Source organism: Ailuropoda melanoleuca, chromosome 1 (genome assembly GCF_002007445.2).
Source record: "Ailuropoda melanoleuca isolate Jingjing chromosome 1, ASM200744v2, whole genome shotgun sequence".
In the NCBI taxonomy this organism is placed as follows: domain Eukaryota; kingdom Metazoa; phylum Chordata; class Mammalia; order Carnivora; family Ursidae; genus Ailuropoda; species Ailuropoda melanoleuca.
In genome coordinates, this window is record NC_048218.1 from 45870108 (window position 1) to 45889498 (window position 19391).

The following is a 19391-nucleotide window of genomic DNA, read 5'->3' on the forward strand; positions in this document are numbered from 1 at the left end:
TAAGGTGTTTAGGTGTTTATAATATTACATCAAGAATATAAAAGAATAGTGTGGGAAAAAATGACCTTTTGAAGGTACATAATTTCTGTTAAAAATACATTAAACCTTAATTTAGTTTACTGTAGTTTATCCTAATAAAACTTGTTTTTTTTAACCAATCTGACCATGGGCCATGGATGTACGTCAACAAAGACTGATGAATATTTATTTTTTCCAAAAAATAAATTATTAGTAATAAAAAATCCTTTCCTTAAAAAGAGTTATCATTTAAATGACATCATTAGGTATACTGTTTAATTTTATTTCACTTTTTAAAGAAATTACATTTATTTTTCCTTATTTCTGTTATTGTGTTGATATATTATTTAAGAACATTGCCTAATTTTAAGCAAATTAATGGCATTTATTCCAGTTAATGGCCAACCAAGACCCCTTGAATCGAGTCAAGTGAAGTATCTCCGTCGAGAGCTGATAGAACTGCGAAATAAAGTGAATCGCTTGTTGGATAGCTTGGAACCACCTGGAGAACCAGGACCTTCCACCAATATTCCTGAAAATGGTAGACTGTGAATCTATTTTATTCTGCTTTATTCTTCTTATGTTTTTAAAAAATATTTTATTAGTATTTTAATTCCAGTATAATTTACAGTATTATATTAGTTTTAAGTGTACAATATAGTGATTCAGCAATTCCATATATCACCCAGTGCTCATCATGACAAGTACACTCCTTAATCTCCCATCATCTGTTTAATCCACCTCCCCTTTGGTAATCATCAGTTCTCTATAGTTAAGAATCTTTTTTTTTTCCTTTGCTTATTTGTGTTCTTTTTTAAATTCCACATATAAGTGAAATCACATGGTATTTGTCTTAGACTTTTTTTGCCTAGCATTATACTCTCTGTATACTCATATCTTTCTTGCAGATTTTTTTTTTTTCTAACGTTTCAAGTAGGAGTAGGTTGGCACCCTTGTTGTTACCTTTTCTTATTCTTGCCTCTGTGTTAGTATTCAAATCTGCCGTCCTTTAGGATTACCAGGAGATTTTATTTTACCAGTTTCTGGATCTCATTTTAGACCTACTAGGGGCAGGGCCTGGGAATCCCATTTTTAAAGTGCTCTCTGGTTGATTCTTTACAGCTAGTCTTAAACCCCTGGATTAATGAATAGGTCAGTTTTCAAACCCCTTTGACTTTTTTTTTTTAAGATTTTATTTATTTGACAGAGATAGAGACAGCCAGCGAGAGAGGGAACACAAGCAGGGGCAGTGGAAGAGGGAGAAGCAGGATCCTAGTGGAGGAGCCTGATGTGGGGCTCGATCCCAGAACACTGGGATCACGCCCTGAGCCGAAGGCAGACGCTTAACTGCTGTGCCACCCAGGCGCCCCCCCCTTTGACTCTTTTGAACCCTTTTTATTATAATAATTAATGCACCTTAGGAATTGCAATCATTTCATGAGTTTTATGTGGCATATGAAGTAATTTTAAATAAAAAATAAGATTACTACATTCAAGTGGTATATTGTAAAGTTTATCTTAAACACAATTTTTAATCATATGCAAAGAGAAGCTTATTTTTTTTCCATTTTACAGATGACATGTACTGTTTATATTAAAGATTTATTGACAAATTTGGAACTAACAAAAGTTTTTGGACCAAATTATATTTAACAGTGTAGACTGAGGTTTATGTATTAGGGCTTGAAAGTAGATTTAAAAAACTGCCTTCTTCAACTTTTTTTTGTTTGTTTTTAAAGATTTTATTTATTTGTCAGAGAGTGCAAGCCCATGCACACACAAGCAAGGGGAGGGGCAGGCAGAGGAAGAAGCAGGCTCCCCACGGAGCAAGGAGCCCAATGCAGGACTTGATCCCAGGACGCTGGGATCATGACCTGAGCTGAAGGCAGACACTTACCAACTGAGCCACCCAGGTGTCCCAAGCTTTCTTGAGCTTTTAATATTCTTAGATGTTGCACTTAAAAAACTTATATGTTTTTGTTTTTTACTGTTTTTTGTGTTTGCATTTAAATTACATGCTTAAAACTGTTTATATTATGAAATAGTAATTTTTTTATAGAGTCTGGCTGACTGTGTATAAGGCGCTTAATAGAAGACGATTTTGTGGGAAAGTGGCATTTTATGATCCCTTGCGGCCATTAGATTCTCAGAGATTGTATATTTGGCTCCATTTAAATTTTGGATTTTTTTTCTTTAGTAGTTTAGATACAGTGTAAATAAAAGTTGCATTTTCTGAAATTTTCCTCTTCCTCTCTTCCTTCAGCTATGTGGAATTAATAGTAGGTTCTCAATAAATATTTGGTGATTAGTAACTTCTGGTTCCACTTCTGTGTTTTAGAACATATTGGAGATTTGCTGAAATACTATAAGATCTAATTGGCCTTTTTATGATGAAACTTTTTATATTTCAGGTCAAAGCAAATGGCCTGACAAAAAGCTCTAACTTTAGGTCAAGAAATCTGAAGAAAACTTTTAACCATTTGTCAGCAGAAGAATTCATGGATGCTGACACAACAACATTCACTGATAATTTCAGGGGTTTTAAGCATCTGTAGAATCTTCCGAAACTTAGATGAAAATTCAACAAGTATAGCCAGTACTGTGCAGAAATTACCTATGGTAGCCTGTGTGCTGCTGTAAGGAATGGAAGTAAGCTTTTAGGTTTGGTGAAACAACCTTTCTGTTCTCACATATTTCTTGCCATTGTATTTACTACTTCTCTTTATTAACCCTTTATTTTCATATGTTTTATTATTAACTTCTTACTTATGTTAATGTAAAAGATGTTAAAACTGGTTTCTTCTCTGCATCTTGGAAATTATATCATATATTGTTTCTTTGTGTGGCCTCCCTTCTTGTCAGGGTATCCTATCCCAGTTATCTAAAGAGTTGAATAATACATTTTGTGCTTTAGTTTTACAGATGGTTGTAATTTATTTTTTGTTTCCTCTCCTGTACTTAACAAGATCACTTACCTCTTGACCACCTGCCTTCTATGAAATTTTTAAGCTTCTAAGCTTTTAGAACATATCCTGACCTAATAATCAGAATAATAGTGTAAAATAAACCAAAAAAATCCTACACCAGAAACTGAAAGTCTAGGCTACAAAACAGTGTTGCCAGTCAGCTGTCAGTACTCTTTAGAACAATGTGGCTTGCCCTCACCCAAGAATACGTGGTTACCTATGTTCTTCAGTGGTCTACCTCTGCAGTGGCCTTTGGACACTTGCTTCCTCTTGGAGGAACATGATGTAGGCTACTTTGGGTACTGCATTGACCTGTCGCAGTAGCCGTAGCAGCTAATAGGCTAGTAGGAGCAACTAGTAGGCTCGTGGGCATATGGTATTGTGCTTCCTGATGGATTTAGTTTGTAATAAGTGGAAGGATGATGCAAAGGTAGTGGAAGGTAGTAGTGTGAGAGGGAATAACTTATAAGATTGGTGTGATATGCTTTTGGGGTGTAGCCTTGAAATTAGGAATTAGGAAGAAAATTGGTGGGGAAGATGAATAATTTATTTTAAAGGAGTACTTACAGGAGTTTTCTTCCAGAAATGGAGGAAATATTAGTGTAACCAGTGGAATGATAGGAATGAGTATGAGCTGCAAGCCCATGTGTGCTTATATTCTACTTAGTACATACAGTTTTTCACAAGATAAATTTTGTCTTGATCACAGAGATTATCTAATAATTGATGTTCATTTACTTGTTTGGTAACCAAAAAATTGATAATTGTTAATTGAGTAAACGGTTAGCAGTATTCTTTTTTGTTTACTTGTTTTGTTTTTGGTATCTTTTTTTTAATTTTTGGTATCTTTTTGGTTTCGGGTACCTATTTGTAAAATGTGGGTTATTCTTGAATCCCTTTTCTTTCACATTACAGTGGTATAAATGCCTGTTGAGTACTTTAGTATGCTTAGAAGAAAAGCATGGTTTTAAATTTATCATGCTCATGTTTAAAATTTTATTTTTCTATTTTAAAAAATAATTCATTATGGAAAGATATACAAAAGTAGACACAGTACTCTAATGAATCTTGTGAACCCACCCCCAACTTCAGTAATTATCAACTCATAGTACATGTCATCTAGACTCCCGTATATTTCCACCCCTATTATTTTGAGCAAATCTCAGATACATCATTTCAGCTGTAAAGTATTGTAAGGGAGACATAGCAAATTAAAAGGATGTGTTTAATGTATTGGTTGACTTGAGATTTCCATGTAATTAACGCATAGACAAGTAGAAATAAAACATAAGAGTTGGCATCATAACTTGAGTTAAGCTTCTTTATCCTTTTGCAACATATGAAGCATTAGTGTTCATTATATATCTGATTGTAGATCATGGGGCTCCAAAAAAAGGGGCAAAATGTTTTTCTCTGTTAAGGAGCTTGTATTTTTTTTTTTTCTCATCTAATAATTCTTAAGGAAGGAGGTAGATAAAATTTTTTGTTTTTAAAATTTCTTTTTGATCCTTTTTTTCTGATTTAAAAAATCCAAGTATAAAGAGGAAAGTAAAATTAACAATTATCCTATATTCAGAGATACTTTTGAACATTTCAGACTATGTGCACATACATTTTTCCCTATTTTGTATTTTTTTAGGCCTCACTAAGTATAGATAAGATGGAAACAAGTTTTTGTTTATTCCTCTCATAGATACTGTCGATGGTAGGGATGAAAAGCCTGCTGCTTCTGATTCTTCTGGAAAACAGTCTACTCAGGTTATGGCAGCAAGTATGTCAGCTTTTGATCCTTTAAAAAACCAAGATGAAATCAATAAAAATGTCATGTCAGCGTTTGGCTTAACAGATGATCAGGTTTCAGGTAAGTTAGTTCCTCCCCCCATCCTTCATTTCCTCTCTCCTTCCTTCCTTCTCCTTTCCTTCATTAATAGAAGGATAACAGATACAGTGATGTGCACAAATCTTAAAGGTTCAGCTCAGTAAATTTTTACTTTTGTTATATACCTATATAAAACACCAAGTGAGATAAAGATCTAGATTTCCAGCACCTGGAAAGCTTTCTTATGTGCTCTCCCTGCTGTAGAACCCTACCCTTTAAAGAATAAGCACTGTTTGGTGTTGGTAAATTTTATCAAAAGTAGAATTCAGAAAGTTTATATTTTTTTTTCAGAAGTAGAATTCAGAAAGTTTATATTTTTCAAAAAATCTGAAACATTTTATAATCTTATTTCAGATTTGTTGTAGGATTTAAATTATATTTGATGTCTTCTCTCTTTGGATGTTAAACTAGAGAAATTGAAACTTAAATGTAGATTTTTGGTTAAAGTGCTTTTGTGTGGAAAGTGCTCTTATATGAATGGTTTTAACCTTAAAACAGCACCGATACTATGATTTCTTCTTTTTATTTTTGGCTATCATTTCTTCAGTATTATTTCTGCTTTCTCTCCAGATTCTGATTACACATATAGCTCTAGAATTTTCATTTGATTCTTTGTGTAGTTTATTTTTTTTGTTTGAGATTCCTTACCTTTGCATTAAGACTATATTTCCCTTTAACTCGATGCATTTTTAATTCTTTAAAAATATTTATAGTTTTTAAAAATATAATAGCTGCCCAGTGTTTGTCTGCTTCATCCAACATCTGGGCCTATTTGGAGCCACTTTCTTTTGCCTGCCTTTTTTCTCTGAGTATGGGTCACATTTTCCTGTTTCTTTGCATATCTGATAATTTTTTATTGAAAACTGGACATTATGGTTAATATGTTATAGTGACTGATTTTTTGTTACTGTTGCTCTGGCAAGGAGTTAACTTGTTTGGATTCAGACTACAGTTTTTGTCCCCATGGAATATAGCAGCTAATATCTCTGCTCAGCCCTTTCAATTCTTGGTGCTGCTTTTTTTCCTGAGCCCTTTTATGTGCCTCCCTTTTATGTGAGGCCCGCTGAGGATTTTAGGCAGAGCTTACAGTTTATAGGTCTCACTGCTTCGGTAGCTCTCTTAATCCAGGGTTTTTTTCCCTCAGATTTCCAGCTAGTTGGCCAGCCATGAAGTTCACGCTATGGTTTTCTGCTGTTAGGGCTACAGAGGTCAGGGCTTGTAATTCTTAGCCACTGTAATTCCATTGAGGGTAAACTTTTCTGGTTTCTACTGACATTTGGTTGACTTCCAGTGATTTCAAGTAGTTGTTTTCTGCTATTTTGTCCAGGTTTTTAGTTGTTACCTCTGACCCTTTACTTTGCCATTATTATTAGTAACTGGAAATATAGGATTCAGTCTATTAATTTTATTTTTCATTGAGACTTTTATGGGACTGTTCACTAAAGAGAATTGTGTGAAATTCTGGAAAGACAAAAATGTGTGTATAATGTATGTTTCTTGGCAAATGAAGACATCAGGCAAATGAAGACATCACACAAGTGATAACATCTGAAAAACTTTTTAGAGCAACTGAAATTTGAGTTTAACAGAATGGATGCTTAATATTTAAGATGTCAAGAAATGGCAGATAGAGGAGTCAGTAGGTATATATAAGGTCAGGCTTAAAATTTTGATTAGAATATAGTGTATGCCACACCAGAATAACATGATTAATATGATTCACATTATTTGAAGGCCATTTTTCTGGTAGTCTTGTATGTTGAAGTAAGAAAACTGTGCACATAGAAAATACCAGGATACTTTGTAATTATTCAGGTCTGCTGTTGTGAAAAGCTTGACTGCAATAGTGAATGTGGATATGGGAAGGAGGAATAGAGTATTAAAAAGACAGGATGGGCAACATTAACTAATAGGTTACTACATACAAGAGAGAAAAGAGGGATCAAAATAATGTACTGTTTTAGGTCAGTGATACAGTGTCTTTTGTAGGAGAGTAGATGTATTTCTACATGTATGTAAATATCAGTAACATGAGCACTTGTCCATTTTACTCTGGTAACCATCAGTTTCTCTTGCATTACCAACCACTGTTATCCTAGTTGAGTTCTCATCCGTACGTGGACTGCCGTTGGCCAGCTACACAGTTGCCTAATACAATGCTAAGTTCTGGGATGCACCAGTGCAGAGGATAGAGGTTTGCCTTCAGGGGACTTAGCTAGTAATAGCAAGTCCCTCTGTGGAACTTTCTAAATAGTTACCACTTTCATAAGCTCTTATGATATAACCATTTCTATAAATATTTGCTGTAAGCTCTCATTAACTCCTGATCCTTACAGTAATATAAATGAAGTGGAAGTTATTTCTTTTGTACAGATGCGGAAACTGAGGCACAGAAAGAGATGAGATAGTGTGTCAAGAATTAGCTATTAAGTGGCAACACTGGCGTTTGAACCGAGGCAGTCTGGCTCCACAGTCTGTGCTTTTAACCACTGTTCTGTATGGCCCATCAGAAAGAACTGAAAGGAATAAATATATCTACACTTGTCTTCAGAGTGTCTTTTTTGACTGTCACAGGATTGGAACTGTAGCACATTTTCTCCATTTACTTCTTTGTTCATTACTTTAGAAGAATTTGAGTGGCTCCAAGAATTTGAGAGGTAGTCTTTGAAAGGCAGACAAAAAGAATCAGAAAGGAGCCTGGCCTGAAGAGCTTGTATAACCTAAGAGGAAGATGGGAACGGTTCAGAAATGCAAAGTAGAAGTTGGTAAGGGTCATAATAAAAGTATACTTTATAGAAGCTCATAAGTGGACAAAGTATTCATGGGTGAAGGCTTACTGGAAGTGTGGAGTTACTAGTACCTGGGATTTAAAGAACATCATATTTCAATACATGAAAATAGGACTGGAGGGAACAGTGATACATGGAGGGAGAAGAAAAATATTAGATGTATTGTGGGACTAGGGAATAGATTAGTTTCAGCTGAAAAGGGCTTGTGGGAGAAGGAATTGTGAGATGTAAAGTTTGGACCCTTGAATACCAAACTAGAGGGTTGAACTTAATTTATGGGCAGTGGAGACGCGTTGAAGAATGAAGTGCTTTTGGTTGATCTACAGAATAAATTAGATAGCATGAGGTAGAGGATAGTGGAACTGCACAAGTGAGTTTTGATTTTTGCAGGGGGAGGTTAGAAATAGAACACTCTACACTACATAGGGAAGGATTTCTAGTTGTAGCTTTGGATTCTAAAGAGAGTGGAGCAAAGGAAAAAATGAAATACATTCATTCAACTGTAAAAGGCTGCATTTGTGGTTATGTTTATTCTATAGTACGTTTCGTTTTTAGTATCTTTTAACCAAACTTATTAACTGAGCTTGCTGGGGAAAGGTCTCGTATTAGAAGCTGACCTGACTTGTCCTGACCGTTTAGGGCCACCCAGTGCTCCTGCAGAAGACCGTTCAGGAACACCCGACAGCATTGCTTCCTCCTCCTCTGCTGCTCATCCACCAGGAGTTCAGCCCCAGCAGCCACCCTATACAGGAGCTCAGACACAAGCAGGTCAGAGTGAAGGTAAAATAGAAATAAGAGCACCTATTTGGGGAGGTGAATGTGCAGAGATGTTATCGCAGCATTGTTGGTGATGGTAAAGAGCTTACATAAGCATTCATGCTATGAATACAGTTGTAAAAATTTTGATTTACTGATACGGTATGCTTTCGGGTTAGAAGTCAGGTATGCTTCTGATTATTGAAAAGAAAAAAAAAACCTGAAAAAGTGCTTATGTGAATATAAATACATGGCAAAAGATCAGGAAGGATTCATACCAGTCACCAGTCAGTGGTAACCAGGGGGTCAGAGGTAACCCGCTGAGGGGTCACTTCATTTTGCATAATACTTACGTTGCTGTTTTATTTCCTTCTCCCTTCCCTTCTTGCATCTGTGTATTATTTTTGTTATTGGAAAGATTTTTAAAATAGAGGTAAAGCATAACTTAAGTGTATTTTTTTTGAAAGATAAATAGCCTTTTAAATTTTTGTGCAGTTAGCAATATGTCTTTCGTGGAAAAAAGCAGTGTATTTTAAATCAAACTTGTCTTCTCTAAATGATGTGTCCTTGGTCGAGCAATTTAATCTCTCTGGGTTTTAATATTCTCTCACTGTAAATTATGAAAATTGGACAAAACTAGTGGTATTAAAACAAAATCTGTAGGCCAAATGAAGTATAACTTGAAAGCTCAGTATTTAAACAGATAAAAGGCTCATTATTATGGTTGAAGGGGTTTGAGAGGCCACAAGCTCAGGACAGCGAGCACTGAAGTTTAAAACTGTACACATTCCACTTTAAAACAAACACCAGGTGGTGCTCTAACTATTTTTATAAAGGGGCCAAGTGGTGATGTGTATTTTCAGCACCAGAAGGAAGTGACTGCGTTTATCAATCCTGTTAAAAAAATCATAGCCTAAGATGGAACGGAACATTTAGTAATAGAGTCCTTGTCATCCTGTGGCTCTGTTTTAGAGCGGTCCTGTTGGATGAATTCTAGGCTTAGGGTTGAGCAGGTGGCAGTTTGCTGATGAGTGGGTAGTTTGGGAAGAATTTCTTACTGCTTCAGCCTCTTCTCAACCAACTTGGTAGTCTTTGATTTGTATTAAGATGAAACTGCTCAAACTGGAACAGACTAGAACTAAAGCTGATGTGGGTTGAAACTGGGAGGCAAAAGCAGAGTTTGGATACGATGGGAGTTTAGTGGTTAAATTCCATAAGAGGGGCCTTGGAATTGTAAATATTTTTCCTAAGGATTTTAGTTTTAATATGTTCTTCAGGCAAACTGACATCATTTTTTTTGTTTTGTTTTGTTCTGTTTTTAAATCCCATCTTAAGCAGTGTATACTGTTGTAGAATGACAGTTGGAAGTATAATTGTACCAAATAATGTTTGCTTGTTCACTTACAAAGGAATGAGATTTAATCCCCTCTTAATGTCTCATTTTATTTTATTGTGTTTATTTTAACTGAAAAATTATTTTCAAGTAGGTAAAAATTTTAAAACATAAAAGGATAAACAGTGAATATTCAAATATTGTCTCTCCCACCTCTGACCCCTAGCAACCATGTTCTTTTTTCCAAAGGCATCAGAGTAACACTGTTTAAAATGCACTGAATTCCTTTGGGGTGGCATTAACTGTGTGCCTTGCTGAAACTTTTTTTGTTTGTTTTGGTTTTTTTTAGTTTCCATTAAAACACGCACTATAAAAATCGTGCAGTTATTAATGTGTGATGTCAATCAGTAGCATTCTGGAGGTGAATCTCTAGATGAGTGCTGTCCAGAAGAAATACAGTGGAACTAATGTTAATTATACGTTTTACTTAATGCAGTATCTGGTGTATCAACATGAAGTTATTATTAAGGAGTATTTATTAATGTTTTACATTATGTTTTTTTGTACTGCACATTGGAAAACTAGGGCATGACACCACTTTGAAACACTTCAAAAATACATGCAGTATGTTTATTTAAGACTAGCTGCATTTCAGGTGCTTGATCGCCGTATGTGGCTACTGCCCATTGTATTGGATAGCACGGCTTTAGGTTAAGATGTCAGTTATTTATAGGATAAATTATAGGCTATTTTAATGAATACTTTTTGATATATGATGTAAAATGAGTCCCTGACATCACCAGTAAGATCAGCTGTGGGTTAGAATTTGATTAGAATAATCACCAAAAATCTATTACTAATAATAGGTTAACATAGCAATCTCTTACAAGAGAAAATGAAATAATCTAAAAACAAATCTGAGTTGTTTTATTTAAATACCATAAAAGGGCTCTTGGAATTGTAACTTTTCCCCCCAAGGATTTCAGTCTTAATATGTTTGATTAAAAAGATCAGCAAAATGTCGAGCATCATGAAAAGAAACGAACTGGACAGTTTTATCCTTTTTCGTATAAAGCAGGTACCTCTGTTACTGGAAAACTATATGCAGTTGAGTAGTTGCCAAAGACATGGAAGTAAGTGGTGAGGGCACAGAGAAGAACATTAAAAATCATCAGAGACCAGGAGGTATTGCTGTTTGACAAAGCAAAAAGGTGAAAAGGATATAATTAAAATATGTAAAGTCCTATGACAAGATAATATGACCTGAACAGTCTTTTGAAATCACTTTTGTTATATAAATTTTGAAACCTAAACAAAAGTAGAGCTAGAATAATGAACTCCTCATGGATCCATCACGCATCCTCAGCACTTACCAATGTTTTGGATTTCCTTTTTCACCCTTCCTGCCCCTCCCTCCTTTTTTAATTTGCTGGGGTATTTTAAAGCAAATCCTGCACGTTATTTCACTCAACTATTTCAGTACGCATGTCTACTGATAAGCTTTTCTTTTAACGTAACAGCTGTGCTATTACACCTAACAAAATTAAGTGATTCTTTTAATGTCATTACATACTAGTCTATATTTGAATTTCCTTAATTGCCTCATAATTATTACAGCAGTGGCTTGTTCAAATCAGGAGTGTAACTAGATTCACATTTTTCATTTGAGTATGTGTCTTCTTTTATTTTTCAATAGCTGCCACCCCTATTTGTTTCCAGAGTTAAAAAACTCTGTATTTTAATTACCTGTTGCTATGTAACAATTTATCCCAAAACATAGATGCTTAAACTACAAACGTTTATTATCATGCAGTTTGAAGTCAGGGATCTGGGAGCGGCTTAGGCAGGTGGTTTGTCTCAGAGTCCCTCGTGAGGTTGCAGTCCTCAGCAGCTTACTCTGAGCCAGAGGATCCGCTTCTAAGAGGGCTCTCTCACATAGTTGTCAGGAGGCTTCAGTTCCTCACATGGACCGCTCCTAGGCTGCTTAGGTGACCTCATGCCACAGCAGCTTCCAGCAGAGAGTGAACAAATAAATGATCAAGAGAGAGTTAAGGGAGAAGGTGGCTGTCTTTTGTGACCTGTCCTCAGAAATGTCATGATTTCTACAATATTCTCTTGGTATACAGGCTAGCCCTATTGAGTGTGAGAAGCGGACTGCACAAGAGCGTGAATACTCTTGTGTTTATGGCTTATTCTTTGCTCTTTTTGTATTGTGAAGTTAATCTTTCTTATTTCTAAAAATGGAAAGGATATGAGGAGCACTTGGGCAGGAGTCCTGTGGGAGTGCTCTAATGGGCAGGGGCTAATCCCGGAGGCTGGCTACCACTCTGTGCCACAAAGTGACTCTCTGCTTCATCCTAGTCTCTGTCTTCCTTTAGGTAGTAGTTTTTATTATGTTTATTCTAGTGATTCTTCCTGAAGATATAATACACAAAACATAGCATATATGTTTTACTCAAAACTCAGCTTACTGTAAACAATGTCTCTACCTTGCTTTTTCACTTAATAATATATCCTGTAGCTCTCTTCTTACAAGTATGTGACGGTATTCCTCCTTTTTTACAACTAGACACAGACTTCTTAATTACATTTTTAGTATGTTGTGACAGAGTCTGGTTTGGACTTGAACAAAGTAAGTAAAAGGAATACCTTGTGTGGAGATAAACCTCTACCTCTGAACTTTTAAACCTCTGAAACTTTTAACCCCAGAGGTGACATTTTCATAATGGGTTTATAGCAGCTTAGGAAAAAAATAGAATATGTGCTTGCTTTAAGAATAGTTATTATACCTGTGAGATTTTATTGAGGAAAGCAATTATGCTTTAAAATCACTGATGGCGACAGACTGTTACATGGAGCCTTAATCTCAGTTTTTTTTGATGATACCTAAGCTAATATTTATATTAAATGAGATAATGTATACAGAACTTCTACGAAAGCTCTAGAGTTTTGCCTGTATTCCAATGATGGTTCATATTTGCTGTATTGACCCCAGGTAAATTGCTTAATTTTTCCGTATCTGAAATAGGAATTGCTAATAAGGTTTATCCCCCCCCCCCCCCCCCCCCCCCCNCATTCTAATTTCTCAGAATTAGAACCTATTATGATGCTGTAAATATTTTTCCCTTTTGATTATATTTCTGTATCAGATTCTGGTCACTTCTGTTCTAAAATTTAGTTAACGAAATACAATCTAGGATTAAGGTGGTATCTTCCAAGGTAGTTAACTCCTGTACTACCTTTTGTGCTATCTGTAAGTCTTAAACCGTTAGGAAAGCATTCAAGAAACTTTTGTCAGTTTTTTTGTTGTTGTATTTGGAAAGAGGATTAGTAGTTTAAAAATAGTTAAGTGGATTTTATTTCTCCCATAAAAAGCAGACAACTTCTTGCTAGGAAATAAGCTGGCTATAAATACAAGCATATAGCATTCAGTGCGGCAGTACATAGGGTTGAGTGGGGAGCCCAGTGGAGTGGGCTCTGTCCCTTGATTTCAGACTGTGAGTGTTAGCTGCTTGTTGGACCTCAGTTTGAGTGGTGGCACTAAGGATAATGTGACTTTTTTCCACTTGTCCCTTTCTGCCAGAAATATGCTATTTACTCATAATCTTTAGATTAATAACAGGTAGTTTGAATATTTTTTAAAGAATTAGCCAGTATATAATTAAAGATTTAAATATTAGCTAGATAGTAAAATGCAAGTTTTGTTGCTACTCTAGATATTAGCTCTAGCTGAATCCACCATTAGAACAAGAATAAAATAGTAGAGGGAGGAGAAAGATGTGAACCAATAAATCCTTGCTTGTTTAGAAATCACAAGTAGTAACAGTGTCCAAAAGGTTTTTCCATAGGAACTGTGATCTCCTGACCCCAAACAGGACTCTTATTTCCCAGTATAGCTCCCCAGTGTTAAACAGGTCTGCCATTTTCAAAAAGTGCACAGTGAAGGACCATTTAGGCTTTTATCAGATTCTGCAGGATGGGCGAGGATATTCCGATGATGGAAAAGCAAACTGTTGTCAAATGCCGCAGGTGTCTTTGAGGCCTGCCATGAAAGATGTCACCTAGTTCCTTGTTACCAGAGAGTCTATTCATATGGTAACAAAGGTTCAAACCTTTAGAATAAATACAATGTTTTGAGAGAGATTTAGGAGCTGTCAGTTGTATTTGTTCCTTTTCTCAGATTTTTATTTCTTGATTTTTGACTCGGTTGATTTTTTACTGAATTTTAGCAATCCCTGTCTGTTGGCAGTTGGGTTTTTCGAAAACGTGGTTTTCTGGAATTTATGAAGTGACCACACTAGTGTTAATTGCTGCTGCTGAGAGTTCTCTGCCGTTAATCCAGAGCAGAGCAGCTGCGTTTGTTCAGTTGTTCAGTCTTCTCTATTTCGCAGCACTTAAAGGGGAACAAACACATTCTTGTGTCTTGTTCCTACATGTATTTATGTTTGGGTGGGGAGAGAATTAAATGTGCTTTAAAAATATTTCTCTCTGCCAAATTAAACCTGCCTCTTTGCCTTGTCTTGTCTATTTTAGGTCAGATGTACCAGCAGTACCCGCAACAGGCCGGCTACGGTGCCCAGCAGCCACAGGCGCCCCCTCAGCCACCCCAGCAGTACGGTATTCAGTATTCAGGTGAGCGTGTGTCCAGAGGGAGGTGACTCATTGATTGTGAGCTATTTCTATACTCATTAAACTTGAATCTTTTCCCCTTAACTCCTTGATTTGTAATACTTACATTGTCATAGGAGGTGTTAAGTATTTACTTATGGGAGAAAATAACATCTGTTTATTTTTAAATATTTTGCATAAATATTTTATTGTAAATCAACATTTCAGTCAACAGTCATAGTAAATTGTGTAATAACTTGTAGCTTGAACATTTTTAACACAAGCTATCTCATACTGGTATGATCTCCTTTTCTCTTGGGTGACTTAAAACAGCAGAAATGCAAGATTTTTTCACCCATTATATGTCACATACAATCCAGCATACTGTAAAAATATTAACATTTTCCTCATACATGAAAAAGGCGGTCTTAGTAAAATAGAACCAATTAAGCTACTTATGTTTTTAAATCTCCCAGAGTATGCAGGAATACCAAAAATAGGCCAAAAAATTAGACTTGTGTCAAATGTAATCTGGGCAGCTAAGAACGTTGAATATAGTTGTTTTTAAATAGGCATTCTGGGTATTTTCTTTTACCTTCTGTCCACTGATGATTATCCATATTTAATATGAAATCTGTTTAGTGTAGTTTTGACCATGATTATTATAAATCAGGTAATTTTACCTTTGTTATATCAGAGAATTTAACTCATGTTTCACAGCCAAAGATTTAAGTATCGAAAGTTCATGTAGTTAAAAATAATTTATCTAAGTTGAATCTTGTCTAAAATTCTATTTTATGGAGTTTTAGAGTTCAAGTAGAGCAGGAATTAGCACACTGTAGCCATGGGCCAAATACGGCATGTCACCAGTTTTTGTGAATTAAGTTCTGTTGGAACACATCTGCACCCGCTCATTTCTGTGCTGTCTGTCGCTGTGTCAGGCCAGAGCTGAGTGCTTGCAGCAGAGACTGTGTGGCCCACAAAACCTGGTGTATTTACTCTCAGGCTGTTCAAAAAAAGTATGTCATGACTCCTGCACTAGACCATAAAATTCTATCTTTAATTGGAGTTTTGACATACTTTAATGCATATAGCAATTTTTATTTGTATTGTATTTGCTATAGAGTGATTTAACCTATAGCTGCTAGTTTTTAATTAAGTAGGTGGGATGAATTTAAGCTTGGATTATGATATTAGGATTATTTTAGGTTTGCAGTCCTTTAGAGTGTTATAAGTTATATAATTTGTAGAAATAGCAGATATCAGAGCTGAAAAGACCTAGTCATCATTCTAATCCAGGGGATTTTGACTCCCTCTGTGCTTCAGAATCACCCGGAGAGCTTTTTTTTTTTTTTTTTAAAGTTACAGGTGCCTAGGCTGTACTCCCAGATATTTTGTTTCATTTGGTTAGGAGTGGGACTCAGGCTTTGGTGTTTCAAAAGCATTGCAGGTCATTCTAAAGTGCAGGCAGGGTTGGAAACCATTTGTCCTTGTCTTACCCGCTCATTTTATAAATGAGGCAGTTAGGGTTCAAAGAGGTTGTGACACATGGAAGGACACACAAGCATTCAATGGGGGAGCTCTGTCACAGGCAGTGTACTTTGCTGTTAATTATTTATATCATCCTGCATTGTCCAACCTAGGCCAGTGGTAGCAGTCTTATCTGCCATAAAAGGCTAGATAGTAAATATTTTAGACTTTGTGGATCATATGATCCCTTGTCCTACACTAATTAATTTTTTTAAAAAATCACATAATTTCCATTTCTTGAGATTTTTGTTCTTCACCAAAGTTGTTTCTCAAGGGAGAGAGGGTGGGGCTAGGAGGGAAACTATACACATAACAGAAGCATTGCCACATTATGATCAAAGACTAATAGGTTGCTAATGAAATGGCATTAGGCCTATAGGAGTTATTCCCTCTGTTGAGAAATAATTAAGGATCTGGTTGTTCCCTGACTTACTTAAAAAGCCAGTCTAGATTTCAGCTGCCAGGATGAAAAGGCAGCAGTATTTTGCTCATAGACATTTTCAGTAAAAGCTGAGTCCTTCTGTTTCTCCATAAACTTACAGTAAAAAAATTAAGCAAATTTTATAGAGGATAGGAGAAGTTGTATGACATTCAAGATTTTATCATGAATTGACTTTAGTATTTGGATGCTACCATTAAGTAAAATGCCTTAGATACTTGATTTTCAACTTATTAAAAGTTAAGCTTGCTCTTAATGATTTTAGTCAGGGTCTTCACTCGAGTAAAATTTAGTTTTCAAATCATCATCTTTGTATTTCTGATCCTACTAGTCCTAGTAACTTGAATTTGATTGGGAGATGTGGAAATTGTCAACTAAATACTCTGCTTGGAGACTGTAAGTGGTGGTGGTAATATTGGACCATTTTTGACACTGTTGGTTTGGCAGTTTCCCTCTGACCTTTTCCAGTTTTACTCATGGACTATGTCAAAAAGGTTTCTTTCATGAGTAAATTTTGAACCCAGGTTCAAGGTGAGTTCAGAATATACTCAAATTCATTCAATCCTTTTTTTTTTTTTTTTTAAATGCAGGGTTGTACATATTTTAATTATTTTCTTATGTATCTGGTATTTAATGCTGACAGGATTCCAGTCATTGGAGAGGTTTCATTGCAAGTAGCTGCAGGTGTGTTTCATGGTAGAGATAAAAGTTTTTAGTGAAGCAGACTTGTTCTTTAAAAAAAAATTTTTTTTTAAAATCCTAGTAAATAATGAATATAGATGTTGATATTGTGGGGCAATATCGTATGTTTTTTATGTGTTATGCTGTTACTACTAAGTCAGAATTCTGAGTTGTAAAGGCGAAACATCAGATGCCAAATCTAAAAGATTTTAAGGATTGTGAAAATGGTACTTAATGTTTATTCTTAAATGGCTTAGTTTTTATAGTGTGTGAACCTTAAAGCATCTCAGTAGCACAGTAAGATATATTTGTAGCACCACTGCTTCATTTAAAAATATTCATTGTCTCGATATGTTTTTACTTGGTGCAGTTGTTAGATAGGCCTCCCCTCCACACCAGGTTAATGACTAGCTTTATGTTAATTCCTGCATTTATCATTTGAGCATCTATTCTGTACTAGGAATTATGCTAGAACAGGTATTTGCTCTTAGGGATTATATAGTATAGAAACATTTGTAATGAAGAGATATATAGTGGTTTCAATTTAGATTAGAGGGTTTAAAAAAATTTGTTTAGAAAATATTTTTTTGATACTACTTGGTTTTGAAGTAACATTATATGATGGACTGTACTACTCTACTTGTTATATAAATACTTAGGAATAAGTTTAAATTTCTCATCTTTTTTTGGTTCATAACAGTAAGACTAATTCTCTGGAAAACCTTTCACCAAAAGAAAAATAAGATCTATATGTACTTTATTTTGCCTTTTCAGCAGGCTATAGTCAGCAGACTGGACCCCAACAACCTCAGCAGTTCCAGGGATATGGCCAGCAACCAGCTTCCCAGGCACCGGCTCCTGCCTTTGCTGGCCAGCCTCAGCAGCTGCCTGCTCAACCAGCACAGCAGTACCAGGCGAGCAGTTACCCTCCACAAACTTACACTACCCAGACTTCTCAGCCTACCAATTATACTGTGGCTCCTGCCTCACAACCTGGAATGGCTCCAAGCCAACCCGGGGCCTATCAACCAAGACCAGGTTTTACTCCACCTCCTGGAAGTACTATGACTCCGCCTCCTAGTGGGCCTAACCCTTATGCTCGCACTCGCCCTCCCTTTGGTCAGGGCTATACCCAACCTGGACCTGGCTATCGATAAGAGGCTCAGCTACGGTGATGAATGTAGCTGATAGCTATTTGCCTCCTAAAAGACTCCAATACTACTATTTTAATTTGTATTGAAGTTCAGAAATTTAAAAAGCAGAGCATTTTTTATGATATCATTGTTGCTGTTAATTGAAAGTATAATTTGCTGGAACACAAAAAGACCAAAATGAAAGTTTTTTTCTTCCCTTGCTTAAAAGTGTAGCAGCTGCCTAGTTATTTTGGAACACTACTCTGATGTGTGTAAAGTGATTGACTTTCTAGCTTGCCTGGAGGATATTAAAATGCTAGGTTGAAGTTTAGCCATCTTAACTTGGCTTTTTATTATTAACATGATGTACTAAAATAGATCCCTTTCTTTGAGAAGACAACTAGGTATTATGATGTATAAAATGTAACATTGATAGGTTAATAAAGATAATTGAATCCATTAATGGTCTTGTATATGTTAATGACTAAATTAAATTAACATGAGAAAAAAATTATTCTTGCTGCTTGGTCTCAAAATGAAGTATAGGCATTTTAACTTACAGTTTTCTGTTCCAAGAAACACGGTGCCATTTGATTTTTGCCCTGACGTTGAAAGAAATGCATTTAATAATCATTGGTTTAAAACAATGAAACTTCTTTAAAATAGATTTCAGAGAAGTTAAATTAAAATGACATATAAACACAACAGATACGAGGGGGGTTTGGGTAGATCCTGAATAACTTTGTAATGTTCCTTATAGAGTGAATCATTCAGAAATGAGGAAGTCAGTCTTAAAAAAACTACATCTCTTTATTGCAGAGTTTATACTTGCTTGAAAAATACAAAATGTAGCATCGATAAACTTGAAGCATGTTGAAGGGTAAGCAGAGGAAAGGTCCTTTCAGAAAGAGGGCAGCAGTGCAGTATTCCCATGTCCCTCCCCGAATGAAGGACTTTTTTAAAATAAAAAAGATTTTCATTACAGGTTGAGTTAGACAAAATTACGAAAACATTCATTCCTAGAGGTCTAAAAACAGAGTACCTAGCCTGTAAAATGATAGGGATGGCATGCATTACTTTTGTGCTTGGACTTCACATTCAGTCTCTACTTAGAGCTTCACTAGAATTATAGTAACAACAGTATCAAGACAAATCCTGCTTAAAGGGATAGTTTGACAAAGTACATTCAGACATTGTAACATATTTATGGGCAGAGAAAGAACAAAATGTATATTTTGAAATTGAATAGGTCAGATATT

The 19391-nt window shown here is 35.6% G+C and overlaps 1 protein-coding gene across 5 annotated transcripts in view; it reads left to right on the forward strand.

Annotated features, from left to right (window-relative positions):
• Window positions 1-18595, forward strand: part of TFG (trafficking from ER to golgi regulator) — a 32186-nt gene extending 13591 nt beyond the window's left edge. Inside the window, exons 4-8 of one of the 5 annotated variants that reach the window (XM_034657605.1) lie at window positions 413-559; window positions 4678-4845; window positions 8292-8420; window positions 14275-14373; window positions 17777-18595. In XM_034657605.1, the coding sequence (XP_034513496.1) occupies window positions 413-559; window positions 4678-4845; window positions 8292-8420; window positions 14275-14373; window positions 17777-18156 (923 nt within the window). In that variant the 3' untranslated portion in view covers window positions 18157-18595. Of the gene's footprint in view, window positions 1-412; window positions 560-4677; window positions 4846-8291; window positions 8433-14274; window positions 14374-17773 lie in introns of all 5 variants that reach the window. The other 4 variants (XM_034657585.1, XM_034657592.1, XM_034657597.1 and 1 more) reach the window with 4 other exon arrangements.
• Window positions 18596-19391: the final 796 nt, after the last annotated feature.